The sequence below is a fragment of the Galeopterus variegatus genome, unplaced genomic scaffold, assembly GCF_000696425.1.
Source record: "Galeopterus variegatus unplaced genomic scaffold, G_variegatus-3.0.2 Scaffold3820, whole genome shotgun sequence".
Classification (NCBI taxonomy): Eukaryota; Metazoa; Chordata; class Mammalia; order Dermoptera; family Cynocephalidae; genus Galeopterus; species Galeopterus variegatus.
Window position 1 is genome coordinate 77788 of NW_007729931.1, and position 20182 is coordinate 97969.

The 20182-nt window shown below is 36.1% G+C and overlaps 1 protein-coding gene across 1 annotated transcript in view; it reads left to right on the forward strand.

Annotated features, from left to right (window-relative positions):
- Positions 1-20182, forward strand: part of SLC5A12 (solute carrier family 5 (sodium/monocarboxylate cotransporter), member 12) — a 67911-nt gene that overhangs the window by 10835 nt on the left and 36894 nt on the right. The window contains exons 5-8 of the mRNA XM_008586076.1: positions 10133-10287; positions 10408-10548; positions 15645-15774; positions 16566-16654. Of these exons, the coding sequence (XP_008584298.1) occupies positions 10133-10287; positions 10408-10548; positions 15645-15774; positions 16566-16654 (515 nt within the window). The remainder of the gene's footprint in view (positions 1-10132; positions 10288-10407; positions 10549-15644; positions 15775-16565; positions 16655-20182) is intronic.

The window sequence follows — 20182 nt, forward strand, 5'->3', positions numbered from 1 at the left end:
CATTCTTGCAAATACCAATTCTTTGAACTCAAAGTTTTGTCTTTATTTTTCTCCATTCTATTCTAACTACCGTAATTCTATTTCAGACACACCTCCTTCCACCTAGGTTAAAAAAAAAGGCTCTTGCTCCTTCCGCCTCTGACTATGTATGAGAGATGAATTGCTCTCAGATACTTGCCCATAGAAAGGACAACTAGATTCTGGATGTTAACTTTTTGATGCATTGCTGGGCTTGCAAAAGATATCATAGCTTCACAGCTCCTCAAGAAAATTTTCCTTCAAAAAAAAAAGTAACAGAATAAGATAACGTAAAAAATAATTTTAAATGAGTAAATTATCAGGGCTGGTATTTGAAAGGAGTGAGTAGTGGGTAGATAGGAAAGAAGGGGCTGACCTGAGGGCAGATGCTGATAACCCTACTACTACTGAGATATTGAACCTTAGGTGAGAGGCAACGTGGCGTAGCTGAGTTTGGGACTATCACATTAAGCTAGGATCACTGAGGGCAGCTGAAGTGGTTTTAGTTTAGTGATGCACTGTAGCTCTGGCAAGGAAAAAGATGCAGATCCACTCTACAGAAAGAATCCAATTTAAGACTATAAGATACCCACATATAAAGACCCAACAGTAATCTTATAATAAAATATCATTAGAAGTATAAAATAACAAGGTAGTATGAATGAGTATCAACTGAACAATAAATGAGATTTAGCCATTTAAGAACAGCATGTATTGGAATTGAAAAATACTGAATGAAGAACAGATCTGTACTAACTAAAATAAATAAAGGGTACAATTTCTTTTTTTTTTCCCTTTTAATTTATTGTCAGGTTTTTCTTAAATTTTATTTTTGTATTGAAACATAATTGAGTGTACATATCTGTGGGGTACAGCATTGAATGTCAATACCAATATGCAATATGCAATATTTTATCAGGATAATTATCAGGATAATTAGTATATTCAATATTACACAATATAATCATTTTTTGTGGGCCTTTACCAATTTCTTGCCAACCCCTCCCACCCCCTTCTTTTTTCCCACATCTGGTGGCCTCAGTTCTATTCTCTCTCTTTTTATTTATTTATTTTTTAGCACTCACTTATGAGTGAGGAAATGTGGTATTTCTCTTTCTGTGTCTGGCTTATTTCACTTGACATAATTTTCTCTAAGTTCATCCATGTTGCTACAAATGGCAGAATTTCATTCTTTTTTATGGCAGAGTAGTATTCCATTAAGTTTATATATCACATTTTACTTATCCAGTTCTCCATCGATGGATATTTAAGTTGGTTCCAACTCTAGACAACTGTAAATAGAGCTGTGATAAACATGAGAATGCAGGTATCCCTTTGACATGATGATTTCCATTCCTTTGGTTATATACCCAGCAGTGGGATTGTTGGATCATATGGCAGTTCTATCTGTAGTTGTCTGAGGAAACTCTATGCCGTTTTCCATAATGGCTGTGCTAATTTACAGTCCCACGAACAGTGTAGAAGTGTTCTCCTTTCTCTACATCCTTGACAACATTTGTTATTCTGTCTTTTTGATAGTAGCCAGTCTAACTGGGGTGAGATGACATCACAATGTGGTTTTGATTTGCATCTCGCTGCTGCTTAGTAATGTTGAGCATTTTTTCATGTGTCTGTTGAGCATTTTTTCATGTGTCATTTGTGTATTTTGTTTTGAGAATGTCTATTCATCTCCTTTTCCCATTGTTTAATTGGGTCATTTGTTTTTTTAACTAAGTTGAGTTCCTTGCATATTCTGGATATTAATCCCTTATGAGATGAATATTTTGAAAATATTCTGTAGGTTGTCTTTTTGCTCTTTAATTGTTTCTTTGGCTATGCAGAAGCTTTTTAATTTAATATAATACCATTTGTTTATTACTTCCTTTATTACCTGTGGTTTTGGGATCTTATTCTTAACTTCTTTGCCCAGTCCTATTTCCTGAAGTGTTTCCCCTATGTATTATTTTAGGACTTTTATTGTTTCAGGTCTTATATTTAAGTCTTTAATCCATTTTGAGTTGATTTTGGTTTGTAGCTAGAGATATGGGGTTAGTTTCATTCTTCTGCATATGGATATCCAATTTCCCAGCCTCATTTATTGAAGAGCAGCCTTTTCCCCAATGTATGTTCTTGTTGCCTTTTTCAAAGATCAGTTGGCTGTACGTGGGTTGATTTCTGAGTTCTCTATTCTGTTCCATTGGTCTGAGTGTCTGTTTTGCTTACTATAACTTTGTAGTATAATTTGAAGTTGGGCAGTATTATGCCTCCAGCTTTAATTTTTTTGCTCTATATTGCTTTGGCTATTCAGGGTCTTTTGTTGTTCCACATGAATGTTAGGATTGTTTTTTTTCCATTTCTGTGAAGAATGTCATTGACATTTTGATGGGGATTGTATTGAATTTGTAGATTTCTTTGAGAAGTATGGACATTTTCACAATGCTAATCCCAATAATCCAAGAGTATATTCTGTCTTTTTACCTTTTTGTATCCTCCTTAATTTCTTTCAACGGTAATTTGCAGTTCTTGTTATGGATATCTTTCACCTCCTTGGTTAAATTCATTCCTAGGTATTTAATTTGGGGGGGAGCTATTTGTAAATGGGCTTGCTTTCTTTTTCTGCTAGTTCATTATTGGAGTATAGAAACACTACTGATTTTTGCATGTTGATTGTGTGTTCCGAACCTTTATCGAAGTTGTTTATGAGCTCTAAGTGTTATTTTGTAGAGGTTTTAGGTTTTTCTCTATATAAGATCATGTCATCTGCAAAAAGGGACAGTTTGACTTCATCTTTTCCAATTCAAATGCACTTTATTTCTTTCTCTTGTCTGATTGCTCTGGCTAGTACTTCCAATACTCTATTAAACAGGAATGGTGAGAGTGGGCATCCTTGTCTTGTTCTTGTTCTTAAGTGAAAGGATGATACTGACAATGGGTTTGTCATATATGGCTTTTATTGTGTTGAGATAATTTCCTTCTATACATAATTTGCTGAGAGACTTTATCATGAAAGTATGTTGAACTTTGCCAAATTCTTTTTCTGTGTCTGTTGAAATAATCATATGTTTTTGATCTTGATTTTGTTGATGTGGTATGTTACATTTATTGACTTGCATATGTTGAAACTTCCTTGCATCCCTGGGATGAATCCTACTTGATTATGGTATATATTTTTTTTGATCTGTTGCTGTATTTTGTTTGCTAATATTTTGTTGAGGATTTTTTTGTCTATGTTCACTAAATATATTGTACTATAGTTTTCTTTTTTTGTTGTAGTTTTTTTCTGGTTTTGGTATGAGGGCAATGCTGGCTACATAGAATGAGTTTTGCAAAATGCCCTCTGTTTCAAATTTTTGGAATAGTTTGAAGAGAACTGGTATTAATTCCTCTTTAAAGACTTGATAGAATTCAACAGTGAAGCCATCTGGTCCTGGGCTTTTCTTTGTTGAGAGACTGCTGATTTATGTTTCCTTCAATCTCATTGCTTGTTTTATTGCAGGTTTTTTATTTCTTCTTGGTTCTGTTTTGGTAGTTTGTATGTGTCCAGAAATTTATCTGTTTCCTCCAGGTTTTCAAATTTGTTGGTGTATAGTTTTATATAATAGTCTCTAATGATTCTTTGTATTTCTGTGGTATTGGTTGTATTGTCTCCTTTTCCATTTCTGGTTGCTTCTTCTCTTCTCTTTTCAAGTTAGCCTAACTAATGGTTTGCCTATTTTGTTTATCTTCTCAAGAAACCAACTTTTTGGTGATCTTTTATATCATATTTGAAGGTTTCTATTTCATTTAGTTCTTCTCTGATCTTAATTATTTCTCTCTGTTTGCTAATTTGCAGATTAGATTGTTCTTGTTTTTCTAGTTCTTTGAGGATTAGCATTGTTATTCTTTTGATGTAAATGTTTATTTCAAGAAGTTTTGCCTTTGCAATATCCCACAGTTTGGGTATGATGTGTCTTTATGTTCATTAATTCCAAGAAATCTTTTGATTTTCTGTTTAATTTCTTCTTGGACCCATAGGTTGTTCAGAAGCATGTTATTTAATTTTCATATATTTGTATAGTTTCCATAGCTTTTTACGTCCCTTCACTATTAGTCTATGTGTATCTTTATAGGTAAGGCAAGTCTCTTGTAGACTGCATATAGTTGGGTCTAACTTTTTAACCCAGTCAATAAGTCTGTGTCTTTGAGTGTTGAATTTAATCCATTTACATTTAATTTTTTTACTAAAAGGTACTGTCTTATCCCTGGCATATTATCCATTTTCTTGTGGACGCTTTAAATATCTTTTGTTCCTTTCTTCCCCTTTTTTGATTGCTCAGTATTTATTGTTTTTCGAGGTGGTAAGATATAGTTTCTTTCTATCCATCATTTGCCTTTTTGTTCTACCAGTGGGTTTTGTTCTTTCTAGTGATCATGGTAGTGATTATAGTTTTTGAGATTCCACATGCAAGTTTTCCTTAAGGATTTCTTGTAGTGCTATTTGTGTGGTGATGAATTCCCGGTTTTGTTTGTCTGGGACATACACTATTTCTCCTTCATTTCTGAAGGATAGCCTTGCTTAGTATAGTATTCATGGCTGGCAGTTCTTTTCTTTCAGTATTTTGAATATATCATACAATTCTCACCTATCCCGTAGAGTTTCTGTTGAGAAGTCTGCTGTTAGTCTGATGGGAACTCCCGTATAGGTGATTGGTGCTTTTTGTTGCTAATTGTAGGATTCTTTCTTTGTCTTTCAGTTTTGCCAGTTTTACTATAATGTGTCTCAGAAAGGAGCTTTTTGAATTGAATCTGTTTGGGGATTTTTGAGCCTCCTGGATCCGAAGCTTCATGTCTCTTCATGCACCTGGGAATTTTTCTGCTATTATTTCACTTACTTCATTTTACAGGTTTTCTATGCCTTTTCCTTTCTCTTTCCTTTCCAGAATACTGGTGATTCTGATTTTTACATGCATAAGATTGTCTGCTAGCTCTCTTAGATTTTCTTAATTTTTAAAAATCTCTCTCTCTCTCTCTCTCTCTCTCTCACTCTCACTCACTCTCTCTCCCTCCCTGCCTCCCTCCTTCCCTCTACCCCCCACCCCTTTTTAGTTTGTCTGAATTATTTTGAAAAGACTGTCTTCACTATCAGAAATTTTCTTCTGCTTGCTCTAGTCTGCTTCTTAAGCTTTTGGTTGTGTTTCTTATTCATTGAATGAATCCTTCAGTTCTAATTGTTCTGCTACATTCTTTTGGAAGGTATTAATCTCTTCATAAATTTCCTTCTTCATATTTTGGATAGTTTTCTCATTTTGTTATGTCATCTAACTGAGTAGTCTTGTGTCCTATTGGGTTTCCTTAAGATTGTTGCTTGGAATTCGTTTTCAGTCATTTCAAGGGTTTCTTGCTCTATGGGGTCTGGTGCTTGAGAATTATTGTATTCCTTTTGTGGTGCCTTCTTTTTATTTCTAGTATCTCTACATTTATATCTGGTCATTTGATAAAGTAATGGCTTCTTCTATTACTTGGAGTTGGCTTTGAGGAGAGAGGCTTCTTCTATTACTTGGAGTCGGCTTTTCTCCTATAGATGTGTTTTATATTGACCATTGAGTAGGGTATTTTAGTATTGGTTCCAGGTAGATGCAGTAGTGTATTCTCCATGTGGTTACTTCAGTCATATTCAGTGTTGGAGTTGCATGTGAGTGCCTCCATGGCCTAGGAACTAGGGCACTTAGTGATTACTTGCTGAGGTTAGTGACACTGTGTTGGGTCATCAAGAATGTAGGTGAGGTCTCAAATTCTTGAAAGAAGCACCTGCATCCCCTGTCACTCTTTGGCTGGGATGGGTGCCCCTGGCAGGGCTTGTTGGCATCCCAGCTAGCATCCTATGACACTGATGGGTGCACTGAGGCATACTGGAACTCATCAGTTTGAATGGGTGACTCTGGTGGGGTTTCTCTTTCCTCTTTCCTACAGGCAATTGTTCCTCCTGGGTCCTTGCTTCCACTTGTTGATGGATGGGTTGGTGTTGGTTGGGAGTTTTCTTCCTTACGCTATTTGGCTCTAATGGGTTTCTATGGTGTCCAGGAGTTCTGCATTTGTTTCTTTCCAGATCAAGGCAGTAGTGTGGGCTGCTCACATACCTTCCATTCCTAGGTGCATTACCACAGGGGGGCAGCTTAATTCCACCTTTGGGTTGGGCCACTGGGTCATGGATCTGTGCTTGCTCACCTCTTTCCTCATGCTTCCCTGGTGACCCTCCTTGTGTCAATGCCTTTGAGTGGTTGGTGGGCCACTTGCATGACTGTGGTGGCTGCTGCTGTGGCAGTGGGCTGCTTTTACAGTGGTGGTCCACCTACACAGCTGTGGTGCCTGTGGCAGTGGTGGGCCACTTGTGCAATGGCAGCCTGTACTCTTGCAGTCTGTTGGCAGGGGCTCCCTTCAGCTCCTGACATCCCCATGCTTGTGCTGGCTGTTGGCAGTGGCCACCCTCCAAAGGATGCATTTTCAAAAATGAGTAAGTATTAGGGATAACTACACAATCTCATTTCTATGATAAAGAGCAGATATATATGAAGAGATAATTGGTGTGTTGGAAGATATATTTAAGGAAATAACAATGTGTAATAGAGAAATAAAGAGATGGGAAAATTAAAATAAAATGGAGACTTGTGGAGGACAAAATAAGAAGGTCTAATTTATGACCAATTGGAGTCTCAGAGGAGACTACAGAGAGAATGGATGAGAGGCAATATTTCAAAAAATTACAGTGTGAAATTTTTCAGAACTGATAAAAGTTGAGAATCTACAGATTAAGAAAGTGCAGCCTTAAAGGACAGAATGAAAAACAAAAGTCCATATCTAGGCACATTAGTGGAACTATAGATCAGCAGATACAAATAGAAGGCCTTAAAAAGAGCCAGAGAGGAGAAAAAGAGATACCTCCAAGGGAACACTCTTGGCAGACTTCTTAGCAACAATGGTGGCCAGAAACAGGGAAATAATGTCTTCAAAGCTTTGATGAAAAAACCTATAATTGTGTTTCCAACAAAACTATCTTTCAGTAATTGAGTGTCAAAAATGAGAATTTATCAATAACAGATTTTCTCGTAAGAAAAATCTAGAGGAAGTACTATGGAAGAAGGAAAAATATTACAGTATGACAGTTTTAAATGAAATAAGTGATAATAAGAAAATAAAATAGCACACATTTAGTAAGTATAGTCAAACAATTTTTGGTGTGTAATGATAACAATTATTTTATATTATAATTTCTATATTATTAAATGTTATTTATAAGTTTACTTCAAAAAGTTTATGAAAAGATTTGTATTATCTTTTAATTCTGTTTTTCCACTAACTTTCTGCAGTACCCTTGTAATACAATCTATAATATAAAATATACCTATTTTTATTTTTATTGTATAACTTGGGAATTATGAAAAAGAATAACTTCCAAATTCTACAACAATACCATGTAAATCAGAAAGAGTAATCAGACTTAAAAATTTCATAATCCTTGAGTTGTTGGGGATTAAGACTTTGCTTACATTTTGACTTTAAAAATGCATGGCAAAATTTTGAGGGGACCCATTTAAATTAAACAAAGTGGATAAGAAATTTTTAAAAAATCTTCAATTGATCTAAGTAATAGAAGAAAAGAGGAATAGAAGCATAGAAAACATAGGACATCCACTTCTTCATGCTGCTTGATTGACCTAATTCTCGTTCCCCATTGTTCACAGATAAAATATAAGCTTGTTAGCCTTCTGTTGAAAATATTTAATTATGTGAATCAATCCACCCATCTAATCTCTCCTCACTTCACCTCTGTAACATCTCTTCTCTCTCTAGCCAAAATAGAGGCTTCAGTGTCTCACCCAAATTGTGACCTGTTCATCTAATACCTTTGCTCATATTCCAGTCTCTTCACTCTCACAATCCTGTGGATGCATAACATTTCTAAAATAACCAGTAAAAGAGATGAAAAATATAAGTGATTACTGCCATCCAGGGGTTTGCTATTTAGCAAGGTGAACATTAGACTCAAAACAACATAGACTGATTAAATACATAAGTGACACACAAGGCACAATCAGGGTTATAGGATATTAGTGGAGTGTGCAAGTGTGTGTATGTGTGTGTGTGTGAGAGGGAGAGAAAGACTTGTACAAAGGAGTCAGAGAAGTCTTCATGGTGGCTATAATCTGTCTTTTGGTGAATATTTGATTAAGTGGTTTTCTCTCTTGACTCATGTCTAACTAATGTTCAGGTTTATGCAAAATTTTTATGTAACCAATGCCAAGTGGTCTCTGCACACTGAGGCTTTTGACTTTTGGTCTTTATAGTACTAAAATCTGATGTTAAAATATGGGTTTGGAAGGCTTAACGTCTTTAAAGTAAACCAAGATGAGGCTACCTAAGAGGTGGGAGGCAAGAAATTTATTATTCCTCAAATCATGAAAAAAATACAAATATGGTGTCTTTGGCAAGTAATTCAAATGTCTATTTTTAATTCAATTTTAATTTTAATTACAAAAGAAATGATGGGACAACCCATCTTTCTCTCTCTCTCTTTTTTCCCCTCAAGATAAAGATGAAGCTTGTCAGCTTTTCACAAAGTTCTTTGACACTCTGTAGGAGTAACCAGGGATGATAATTCTGTTTCTCAATGTTAAAAATATCATGTCATTTCATTTTTATATTGCTTATTCATTTTCAGAGCACTTTTTAATATACTACTTCATTTCATCTTTCTCCATTTGTACATTCAGCCTTCACCATGGTTCTCAAAGGCTTCCATACCTGGAATGGTACAGCAGACTCTGTCTTTCCTTCTTTCTTCTTGCCTACATGTTCTCAACTAGAATTCTACATTAGAGTCAACTGGAGAGCTTTCAAAAGCCACAGAAAATGGGACCCCAACCCAGACCTCAATTAAGTCAGAATCCCTGGCGATGAGGCTTGGACATTGTTTTTTTCTTTTTCTTTTTTCCTTTTGAGTTCCTAGGTGACTGTCAAGGGGAGGCAGGTTTGATAACCACTGCTCTAACCCCTTATCTAATCAAGCTATCCTGAGCTCTACTCTTAGATTCATCCTCCTGAATCTCAGGTTTTCTCATCTCACTACTTGGCAATCCTATACTATTAAAACTCTTTTCTGCACAAATGTCTAGCATCTAACCTTCCTCCCTAGCTATTATCTTCTTTCTCAGTACTCTACCATCTCAGTTTCCCAAAATGTATTCACTGTCACCAGTTTTACAAAAAAAAATGTCTCAAGTTGTACCAGACAGAGCCAGGTGATGAGGATCCTTCATTCTTCATCACCTGTATTCAATGAATCATAAGCTATGTTGATTTTTACCTCCTAAACACTTTTTCATGTTTAAGAAATCCATCAACTTCTTTCCATCTCTACCTTACTTCAATCTGCCAATTACCTTGTTCATGTGCTACTGAAATAAACTCTGAACTAGTCTCTGGACTGCTTCTCTTCTATAGTCCTGCAATCCATTGTCCATATAACCATCAATGAAACTACTGAGAAACAAACAATCTCTCCTCATATAATCTCTAATGCTCTCTCATTGCCCGTGAGAAATCACTTACATGGCCTTGTCAGGGTTGGTTTGCTCTGGCTTCTAGATGATTCAGCAACCTCCCCTTTGGGATCACTCTTTGATCTACATACTCCCGCTTTTCTTCATTTTCTCAGATATCATGCTGCTTCTTCCTTCACTCGTGATGCCCCTCCCCCTTTGTCATCTAGACTTGGTAAATTTCCACTCATTCTCCAGAACTTAGCTTGACTGTCACTTGCTCACAACCAGGTCAGGACTCCCTGCTGCATCCTCTCACAACAACCTATTCTTTTTCATTGCACTTCTCACAATTTTAAGTAAGTAGCTATGTTATTGTCTAATATTTGCTTCTACCACTAGATTATAAATTCTATGAGGTTAAGAAAGGGACCTGTCTCTTTCAATTACCATTGCATTCCCATGCTTAACATAGATCTAGGCACATAAAAGATGCTCAGTGACTGTTGCTGAATGAAGCACCAGCAGGGAGACTGTGCAGAGCTGGAAGAGTTGCAGGCTTCGTTTTCAAGTACTCATCTCCATTCTCTCCATTTCAGGGAGGATTAAAAGCAGTGGTGTGGACAGATGCATTTCAGATGATTGTCATGATTGTTGGCTTCTTATCTGTCCTCATTCAAGGATCAGCTCATGCTGGTGGAATATATAATGTATTTGAGCAATCAGCAAATGGATCTCGACTATACATATTTGAGTATGTTCAATGCTACTTTTTCATGCTTTACCAAGATTTAACTGCATGACCTCATTACCTAAAATAACATCTGGGCATCAGAGGAACATCTTTACGCACTCATTTCTCTTTGCCTTGTAGTTTTGACATAGACCCTCTCAGGCGGCACACTTTTTGGACAATCTCAGTGGGAGGAACTTTTACATGGCTCGGAGTCTATGGAGTTAATCAATCAACCATCCAGCGATGCATCTCTTGCAAAACAGAAAAGCATGCTAAGCTGTAAGTTATTAAGCTAGAAAAATTTTCAAGAAAAATTTGTTTTCTCTTACCTTATCAGGTACTTACATGCTTCCTACCGGTGTGTGTGTGTGTGTGTGTGTGTGTGTGTAAGAGGGAGAGAAACAGGGAGATTCGTTTAACACTTTCAACAACTTTTTGAGGCAGGAGTTACTACTTCAATCTCAGCAATAAGTGGTAGAGCTAGCATTTGGATCGAAGTCTGCCTTTGCTTTCAATTATCTCTACCTTCTTTATTGAGAAATTACTAGCTTAAATTAGGTGCTATGGGTGGCGATGCAGAGTAAAATAGCAGATATTTCTTGCTCACAGATTCCATGATGACATGGCCCTAATTATTTATGTGACTCAGCATGTGATCTCTTCTTTTATTTTTCTTTTGCTGTATTATAAGGTGAACTGAGGCACAATAAAATTCTTAAGCATTTATTTGAGCAAATAGTGATTCATAAATCAGATAGCTCCAAACCAGAAGTGGTCGGAGGGCTTTGTTGAGAAGGCTTTTATAGGATGAACAAGGAAGTAAAGCAAAAAAAACAAACCAAAAAAACCCCATATTTGATTGGCTACAGTTATACAGTTGTCTTGTTTGGTCTATCCTGTTGGAAAGTCCCTAGTTATATAACTCTTTTAGTTGGTGGCTTCTTGTTGGTTCGCCTTCAGTTTCTTTTTTTTTTTTCTTTAAATGTAGGCACTTACAAGAAATAGCCCAAGTTAAGCTTCAATTATGTATGCAAATTAAGCAAGGTTAAGTTCATTTGTGAGGCCTAACTGGCTTTGTCTACTCAGGGATTCTTCAAGGTTGGTCCGCATTTTAATTTACATTAACCTGTATATTTATCCTTAAAGTTTCCAAAGAGAGGTTAAAAAAGAAGAAAACCCAGGGTAAAGTGACAAGCCAAATGGGGCTTCGGCTGCTCCAGTACTCGCCAGGCCTGCCTACTCTGCAGGATACCAGCAGAGGCACAGCTGGTCAAGCCTCTCCAAGCCCTGCAAACCATCCTGTGCTCTAGAATGGTACCAAAGGCAGTTACACACTCTTCTGCAAACCTGGCAGAAAAAAGCTAGAATTGTATCTAAAATGGCATTTCATCCCCAGAGCTGCTGCTCAAGGTTCCACCTTCACCAGCTTAATCAGAATGCCCTAAACTTTTCTTAGAGAAACACCATCAATATTCCTCCAATTGGTTTTAAAATGTTTTCAGTGCAGTTTCTTATTTTCACTGAATAAAACATACAATTATCTGGAGATGATTCTACCATTTTGTAAATTGATTCCAAAAGGAGAACTGTAATGTTACTACTTCTATATTTCACAACTCTCAGAAGAAAGAAGTAAAATCAATTCACTGGTAGCACATTCAAATCTTGTTACAGTAAAAATATTATAACAAACCCTCCACACACAAGATCATCATTATATTGAATACCTGTATTACTGAAAATGCATGTGACTCTGATCTTAAAATTTATTTAAAATTCTGCTTTAAAATAAAGTAGAGTTGGCCATAACTATAAGGAGAATCATCTTCTGGTGAAATAAATAATAATTCTCTATTAAATTTAGTTTTTTTATCTTATGAGTTTATGTTATATTATTTTCTCTTGTGAATATGCCTAATTTACCCATTAATACATTAGTACCCGAAAGTTAAGAAATGTATTTTTTTCATATTTTTTCTCCACAAGGCCAAGAAAAATGTGTATCACTTATCAAACAGAGTAATGCATCAAGAAGGCCATGCTTGTGTGTATGCATACACATACAGTGATTCAAATATATATGTAGGAGCACGTGTGTATGTGTGTTTGTGTGTGTGTGCACTCCTGTGTTTGTATCTCAAAGCCTCATTTAGTGGTTAGTTTAATTTAAGGAAAATCAATACAATCCCATTCATATAGTTGCTTGGAATTTGAAATTTGTTGTATTAGTATTTAATGGTTATGAAAACTGGCAGAAAAAGAGAGATACTCATGAGGAAAGAAATGCACATAATTTCCTAGGCATTTAAGACTGCTAGTCCTGGTTTTATCTATCCTGTCTCCCATGAAGGGATCAGAGCTGTGACAGGAATTTTCTGAGAATATGACAAAAACTCTTTTCAGAAAAGACTTGCTTGAGACAATCTAAGGTGATTGGGTTAATACCCAGTCTCTCAGGAGAGAGAAACCAGTCAAGATGGTCAGTACTGTTGAAATGCACACAGCTGGAGGGGAGATTACTGTAGTGGGGAAATGGTGGGGACTCCTATTTGTCACACAACTTCAGCCTGGAGGTCACTCAGAGCAGGCTGTCAACTGACTCTCATGAAGGAAGCTCTGTAGAATGCTGATTAAATGCTCTGCTTCTGCTCAGTTTTCTAAGAGCCTGATGTAATTAAAACATTCCATTGGGGCTTATGACAATCTCTGGTACTTGTGAAAACTACATTCTACAAAATGCCCAGGTGAAAATAGATTCACAATGTTCATGCCAAATGTGGTCATGGGTTAAACCCAGGAGTGACTTATTATGTATGCATTTAATTACATGACCAGAAATGCTGATTACTTACCAAAGACAACTTAATCTTAAGCCAGATCTTTCTTGCACCTCGAAATAATATCACTTACCAAGTAACTTAATGTGCTCCCTGGAAGCTGACTCCTTTTGTTTACAGATTCCAGTCTATTTGTCAGGACTGCTGGCAGTAAAATGGTGCTATGATGGTAGGAGGGGTTGGTACAGGATGTTGGGTCCCTTCCTGTCAGGTCCCTTCTTGTCATGTCCCATCTCCCAGCTAAGATGAGCACATCCACACACAGTTGTTTTGTTCCATTTCCACTGCCTTGGATTATTTTCCTCATATCACTTACATCTAAAATTATCTTATTTATTTATTACATTTCAATGTTTATTACTGTCTCCAATCCCAGAATATAATCTCCATGAGGGTGGGTTCTGTATTGCTCCTTGCTATATCCCAAGTACCTAAAAAAGGGCCTGATACATAGTGATGCTTGATAAATATTTTTTGAATGAATCAATGAAGTGCCTTACTTTATTTACAAACAGGGGAATTAGCCCTATATAGAAACAAAGTCCATTTCTTAATGGAAACAAATTCAAAATACAATTTTACCATTCGTTTCTCATTTTCCATAGTTGACTGGTAAAGTTATAAAATTGTTTTGGATAATGAATATATAAATGTCCTCTATATGGCTATTTAACCATCATACATTTTTACAAAGTGTAACTCATTCAATCCTCATATTAATCCTAAAATAAGAAGTAAGGCAGGTGTCTTACATTCTTCTTACAGATGGTGTAACTGACTTAGAGTGTTATGTGACTTGTCTAAGGACACACAGTTAGGGCCGACCCCGTGGCTCACTCGGGAGAGTGCGGCGCTGGGAACACAGCAGCGCTCCCGCCGCTGGTTTGGATCCTATATAGGGATGGCCGGTGAGCTCACTGGCTGGACGCGGTGTGGGCGACACCAAGCCAAGGGTTACGATCCCCTTACCGGTCACAAAAAGAAAAAAAAGGACACGCAGTTAAAGATAGAGTCTTCTCACTCCATGTCCAGTGGTCTTTACAAAAAAGAAATGGTATAAAAAGTGCAATCATATTGTAATGAATTTCTACCATTCATTCAATCATTCCATCATTTCTTGCCCAAAATATAATTTTATGTCTTCTATGTGCCAGAAGTATTCTGTGCTCTGAGACACAGCTCTGTGTTTGAGTGGAGGAAGCAGGTAATAAACAAATGAATATTTTGTACAATTTTAGATCATGATAAATTCTGTAGAGATATAAATTATTATAAGGAGTAGAAACTGGTAAGAGAGCAGGGAGTGACTGTTTCAGGTAAGGATGGTCAGGAGGCCTTTTCTGGAGGTGACCTAAGCCAAGGCTTGGACAGAATTTGCCTGAATGGCAGATAGCAAGAGTACAACTAATGTAATAATAGGGATTGATCATCTTATGTAGCAATTGTATTCCCAATCCCCACCAAACAAAAACAAACAAACAAACAAAAATCAAATATAAACATTGTTAAAATATTTCCAAGGAAGTAACCATTGAGATAAAACCCTTTCTAATAGGTAAAATAAGAACTCTTCTAAATGGGATAAATACTCATGTCTAACATTTTCTTTATAAATGAGGACTTTGATTTAAGGGCCTTCTGAAAGTCAGGTATACCCGTACAATATAGATTTTAGGAGGGTTTGAAATTAATGTGTGTTCTTACATTTGAATGTGGATATATCTGATTCCCTTCAAACAATGACTGGATCCAAGACAATGCCCAGTGTTGCTCTCCTGGCCTCCTGATACTCTCTCCACAGCGAGACTGATTATTATCTCAGATCAAGGTAAGGGCAGCCTACTTTCAAGTATTCCTTGGGATTAAGAAAAAAACAAAATAACCATAGGATACTGCAAAAACACCCAAACTGGAATTACATGTATCTGTGTGTTGTAGAATAAAATGAACCCAAATAATATGAGTAAGATAAACCTAAGTTTTTCATATTTTTCTATTGCCTTTAAAAATCTCAACTTTAGCTTTCATTTGAATTAATATCCAAAGTGGATATTTCCAAAACTTGTCTGTTTCTACATTATCTCATTATCTCTCTGGAAGAAAAGATGTTAAAATGTAAGTTGGCTTTTTGACAATTTCATGAATTGAGTAGGAGAAAAAAATCACTAAAAGTTATTTATTATGAAAGACTGGCATGTTAAATTCCACCCAAGAAAATAGATCTCACGGCACACGTATTAAGGCTTTGGAAAAATAACAACAACAAACAACAAAAAAACATGCAAAAAAACTCTTTCTGATTTCAAAGGAAAATACATCTAAAATCTTAACTTATTTACATTTTGTAATCTGTCTAAAATGTAATGTTCCCAGACAAAAAAGAATGGAAAAGTATAAAATGTAATAATTCTCGAAGGCTGGAGGATTTTATTTTACTAGCAAAGGACACATAACTTTTATCTTGAGTCTTTAGTGATGATGTCACCGCATTGTAATATTGCATACAGGCTACCAATAGACCCATGTGCTCTTTTCTAGTGCCTTGTACTTTAACTTGTTGGGCCTCTGGATCATTCTGTTGTGTGCTGTCTTCTCTGGCTTAATTATGTACGCCTACTTCAAAGACTGTGACCCTTGGACTTCTGGCATTATCTCAGCACCAGACCAGGTATAGGTTCTCTTGGGGCCAGTAGGGAACATCTGGAATAAGCATGCTTCTGGCCATTGTCAGGGAGTGTTAGTATATCTTTCTCTTTTTCTGTCTGGATCCTTAGCCATTTCCCAAACCCTAAGAACCTGGCTTCTTTCTGCACCTCTTGAGTGAGATCATGATTCACCAGGTTCTAATATGGGGGGATGAGTATGTAAAACAGACAGTGCATCTCACCTTGTCCCTGAAGACAAGGCCTGGAGCCAGGGCAAGGATGGAGAGTGTGGGAGGTAGGCTGGAACCCACGGATTTGGTCGTCAATGCTGCCTTTGGACTCTTTTTTTCTACACATCTCAAGATTGATTACTGATGCTTTAATCTCAAATTGATCAAAATGAAAGGTCCTTTTCACAATGCTCTAATCATGTCTCCTCAGCCTAGCTTCAACATTATGCCAATATACTACATTAAACATGGTTTTAAAAATTTCATTTATGGAGAATATGCTCAGGAAAACCAATCATTCCTCTTTCCTCCCCCTATATATTCAACTGCCCTACTCTGTCATATAGGGCTCCTCTTCCACAAATCTAGCTATGGAGTGGAACCACAATTTTCTGAAAACCCAGAGTTTAATTCGTAATATTCAAGAAAATGGCATACATAGAAAACATGAGAAAAATAAAGTTCCTACCTCCTTTTGCTAAAAAGCTACATTCCCATATTTTAGATGCTGCTGAGAAGACCACACTACTCCTATCTGTTTTTGTTGTTGCTGTTATTGCTGTTGTTTTTTGCCTCCTTTTCAGCTGATGCCATACTTTGTCATGGAGATATTTGCCACAATGCCAGGACTGCCAGGACTTTTTGTGGCTTGTGCTTTCAGTGGAACTCTGAGGTTAGTATCTCAGCAACATCGTCATTACCCAATGATGGTGATGATGATGATGTGATGACAGTGACAAGGGTGACAAGGGTGATAGTGGTAGTAATCAACAGTATTTTCTGAGCACTGTGTGTCAACTGCCCTGCTGAACACTTTATTTGTATTTGTTCATTCATTGTTGCAGCATCTGATACTGAAACTTTACTCATGCTATGTTCAGTTTGCAGGTAAGGAAACTGAGATTTAGCAAGGTAGAAAGCATAGCCACGGTGAGTTAGTAAAATGCAGAGGCAGGGTGTAAGCCTAGATCTGCTTCCACTCTAGACCTTTCTGCTTATTTTCTCAACCTTGTCTGATGGTAACTGTCCACCATGGTTTCACATCACCCTTATATGAGGCAGCTTATTCTGCTGGCTCTCTTCAGTCAGCTGCAATATATCCCTGCAGATGTATCCTTCTCATTCTACTCACCCCATCTTCAATAGCACACTCAGACAGCTAATAGCTTCCACCCTCCCCCCAATGAAGACATTATTCAAAACACAAAATAATTCATACATTTATTCTGACAAGTATTTTAAAAGGCTTATGCTATGCTAGGCACGGTTGGTGGACATTGAAGATACTGCAGAAAACAAGACTGACATAAGCATTCCCCTAATATAGAGTTTGCATTCTAATAGACATGAAAGACAGACAATATACAAGAAAAAAAAAATAAACAAGATGTATAATAAGGACAAATAGTATAAAGGAAATAATAGGGTGATATCTTAGAGAGGTGAGGCCTAAGTGTTCTAATTTTGTTAGAGTCTTCAAGGAACTCCTTCATGAATACATGACATTTGTGTTGAGATTTAAAGGATGCAAAACCAGCTATGTGAAGAGCACAGGAGGAAGCTTTACAGGCAAGGGAAAGAGCAAATACCAAAGCCCTAAAGTGATGAACTGTATGTAGTTTTTGAGGCACAGACAGAAAAGCTGAAGCATAGGCAGTAAGAGGAGAGAAAATGGGGATGAGTTTGAAGAGGTGGGAAGGGATTGGATCATGAAGAGGCTTCAGAGAATGGTAGAGTTTAGATTTCAAGTTAAGTAGGAAGGCATTAGAGGGTTTGAAACAAGGGCATGAGTGATGTCATACAATTAAAGACTCAGTCTCCTATTGAGGAAGGGACTATAATAAAAGCAAGGGTGGTGGAAGAGGGTGACCCCTTTGTTTGGAGCCTTCTCCCTTAATCCAAGTGAGAGATGATAGTGACTTGCAGAAGGGTAGAAGCAACAGTGTTGAGAGTAATAGACTAAAATATTAAGATGGTTTCATTACTTTCTTTAAGCCAGATCTTCTGCCTTGTAAATCAGAGACTCTCCTGGGGAGAAAGGCCTCATTCCCCCTCATGGAGCTCAGTTGGAAAAAATCAGTGATAATATTGATCAAAAGACAATTTTAGGATCATAAAATGATCAGCCAAAACTCAAGCCTTACTGAAGCATAAAAGTAGAAAGTAAATACCTTATTGCTCAAACCTCCTGTCTCACCCTACAGAGTTAACCATTGTTAAAAAAACCAGGAAATTTCTGTGCTTATGTGAACATATATACATTTTAGTGTATACAAAAGAAATAATGCTATATATACTGTTCCATTTATTTAACTGAATAGTAGAATTTAGAAATCTTTACATATCAGTACATCTACCCTGATTTTATTATTGCTCTACTATAATTTATTTGACCAGTCCTTTAATGAAGGGTGTTACTAACAATGCTGCAATGTGTATCTTTGTGAAATTGTACAAGGATATTTGTAGGTTACATTCCAAAAAGTGGAATTACTGTGTCAAAATGCATATTCATTAAAAATTTTCATAGACATTGCTAAATTGACTTCCAAAAATTTGTACCAATTTATACACTGAAAACACCAGATTGCCTCTTTCCTCGTACTACTGCCAATATTGGGTACTATCAAACTTTTAAACTTGCCAATCTGATAGGCAAAAAATGGGAACAAATTTGAATATGAATTTCTTTTTTCATAAGTGGGGTTGGCTAACTTTTCCTACCTTTACTGACTATTTATATTTCTTTTTCTATAAAATATCAGTTTATGTTGTTAACTTTTTTCTTTTGAGTTTTTCTCTTTACATATAAGAAAAATAGCCTATTGATATATGTCTGAAGCATTTTTTTTCTCATTTGTTCTTTGTCTGTTTTCTTTATTAATGGTATTTTTGAGCATATAGAGATTTTAATTCATACTGATAAATTTTTTACATTATGATTTTTGGGTTAACATCTGCATTAATCCATTTCTGTGGCTTATTGCAAAATACTTGGAACTGGGTAATTTATAAAGAAAATGAAATTTATTGCTTACAGTTTCCTAGGCTGGAAAGTCCAAAGTCCATCTGTTGGTGGCAACAGTGACCCAGTGGTCTGGTCTCATATTGCAAGATGATGGAAGCAGAGAGAGCAGAAAGAGAGAGCAAGAAGAAGAGACAGACAGACAATTTTCTTTTAAAGCCCTCAGAACCACACCCCTGATCACCATTTTTAATCCATTCAATATGGCATGGTGCTACAATCCTCTTCAAGGCTCCACCTTTCAATTACCATAATAGTATTTCTCACCCTCTTAACAGTCACAGTGGGGGCTAAGTTTCTAATACATAAATCTTGGGGGATACAATTCAAGCTTCAGTGAGTTTGGGGGGACATAATTCAATCCACTATAACATCATTCTCAGAAAAGTTTCTCCATTCTATGATTGTAAATAATTATCCAGACACCATTCTATTTATGGTCTTATTAAATATTAAATTTATTAAATCATCTAGACTATACATGTGGTATAAGAAAGGAAGTGGAGTTTTTGCTTTATTTTTCTTCTAAATTAATTGCCAGTTGACCCATTATTTTTTAGTAAATAAATTGTCTTTTCACCACTGACTTGAAATACTACTTTTATTACATCCTGCATTTTTCCATATATTTGGGACTTTTCCTGAATTCCCTTTTATATTCCTTTGACCTATTGGTGTATAGCTATGCCAATACTAATAATTTTAATGACTGTGCTTTAAAATATGATTTAATATGTTAGGCTGGTACATATTCATTTTTTGTACAGAATTTTCCTATATCTAGTTTTTTTAATTGATTCTTTGAGGTTTGACTGTACTGAAATCATGATATCTGCAAATACTTCTGTGTTTTTCTCTTCTTTCCTAAGAAGTTTCACTTCTATGTTTATTCTGTTATATAGTGCTTCGATAACATTGATAAATAATTGAGGTGATTGGATTATTATTATTATGTAATTTAAAGGGGATAGTTCTTGGGTTTTACCATTAAATATAATACTAACTTTAGTTTTGAAAGATCTTATTTACATTTAAGAATATTCACATAAAAATAAAGTGATAAAAAATTTTAGAAGAACAAAAATTCATGTATTTACTCTACTTTTTAAAAAGATGTTTATCAGAGAGAGATACTATATTTTTCATTTTTGAAATGAATATATATATATATTTTTT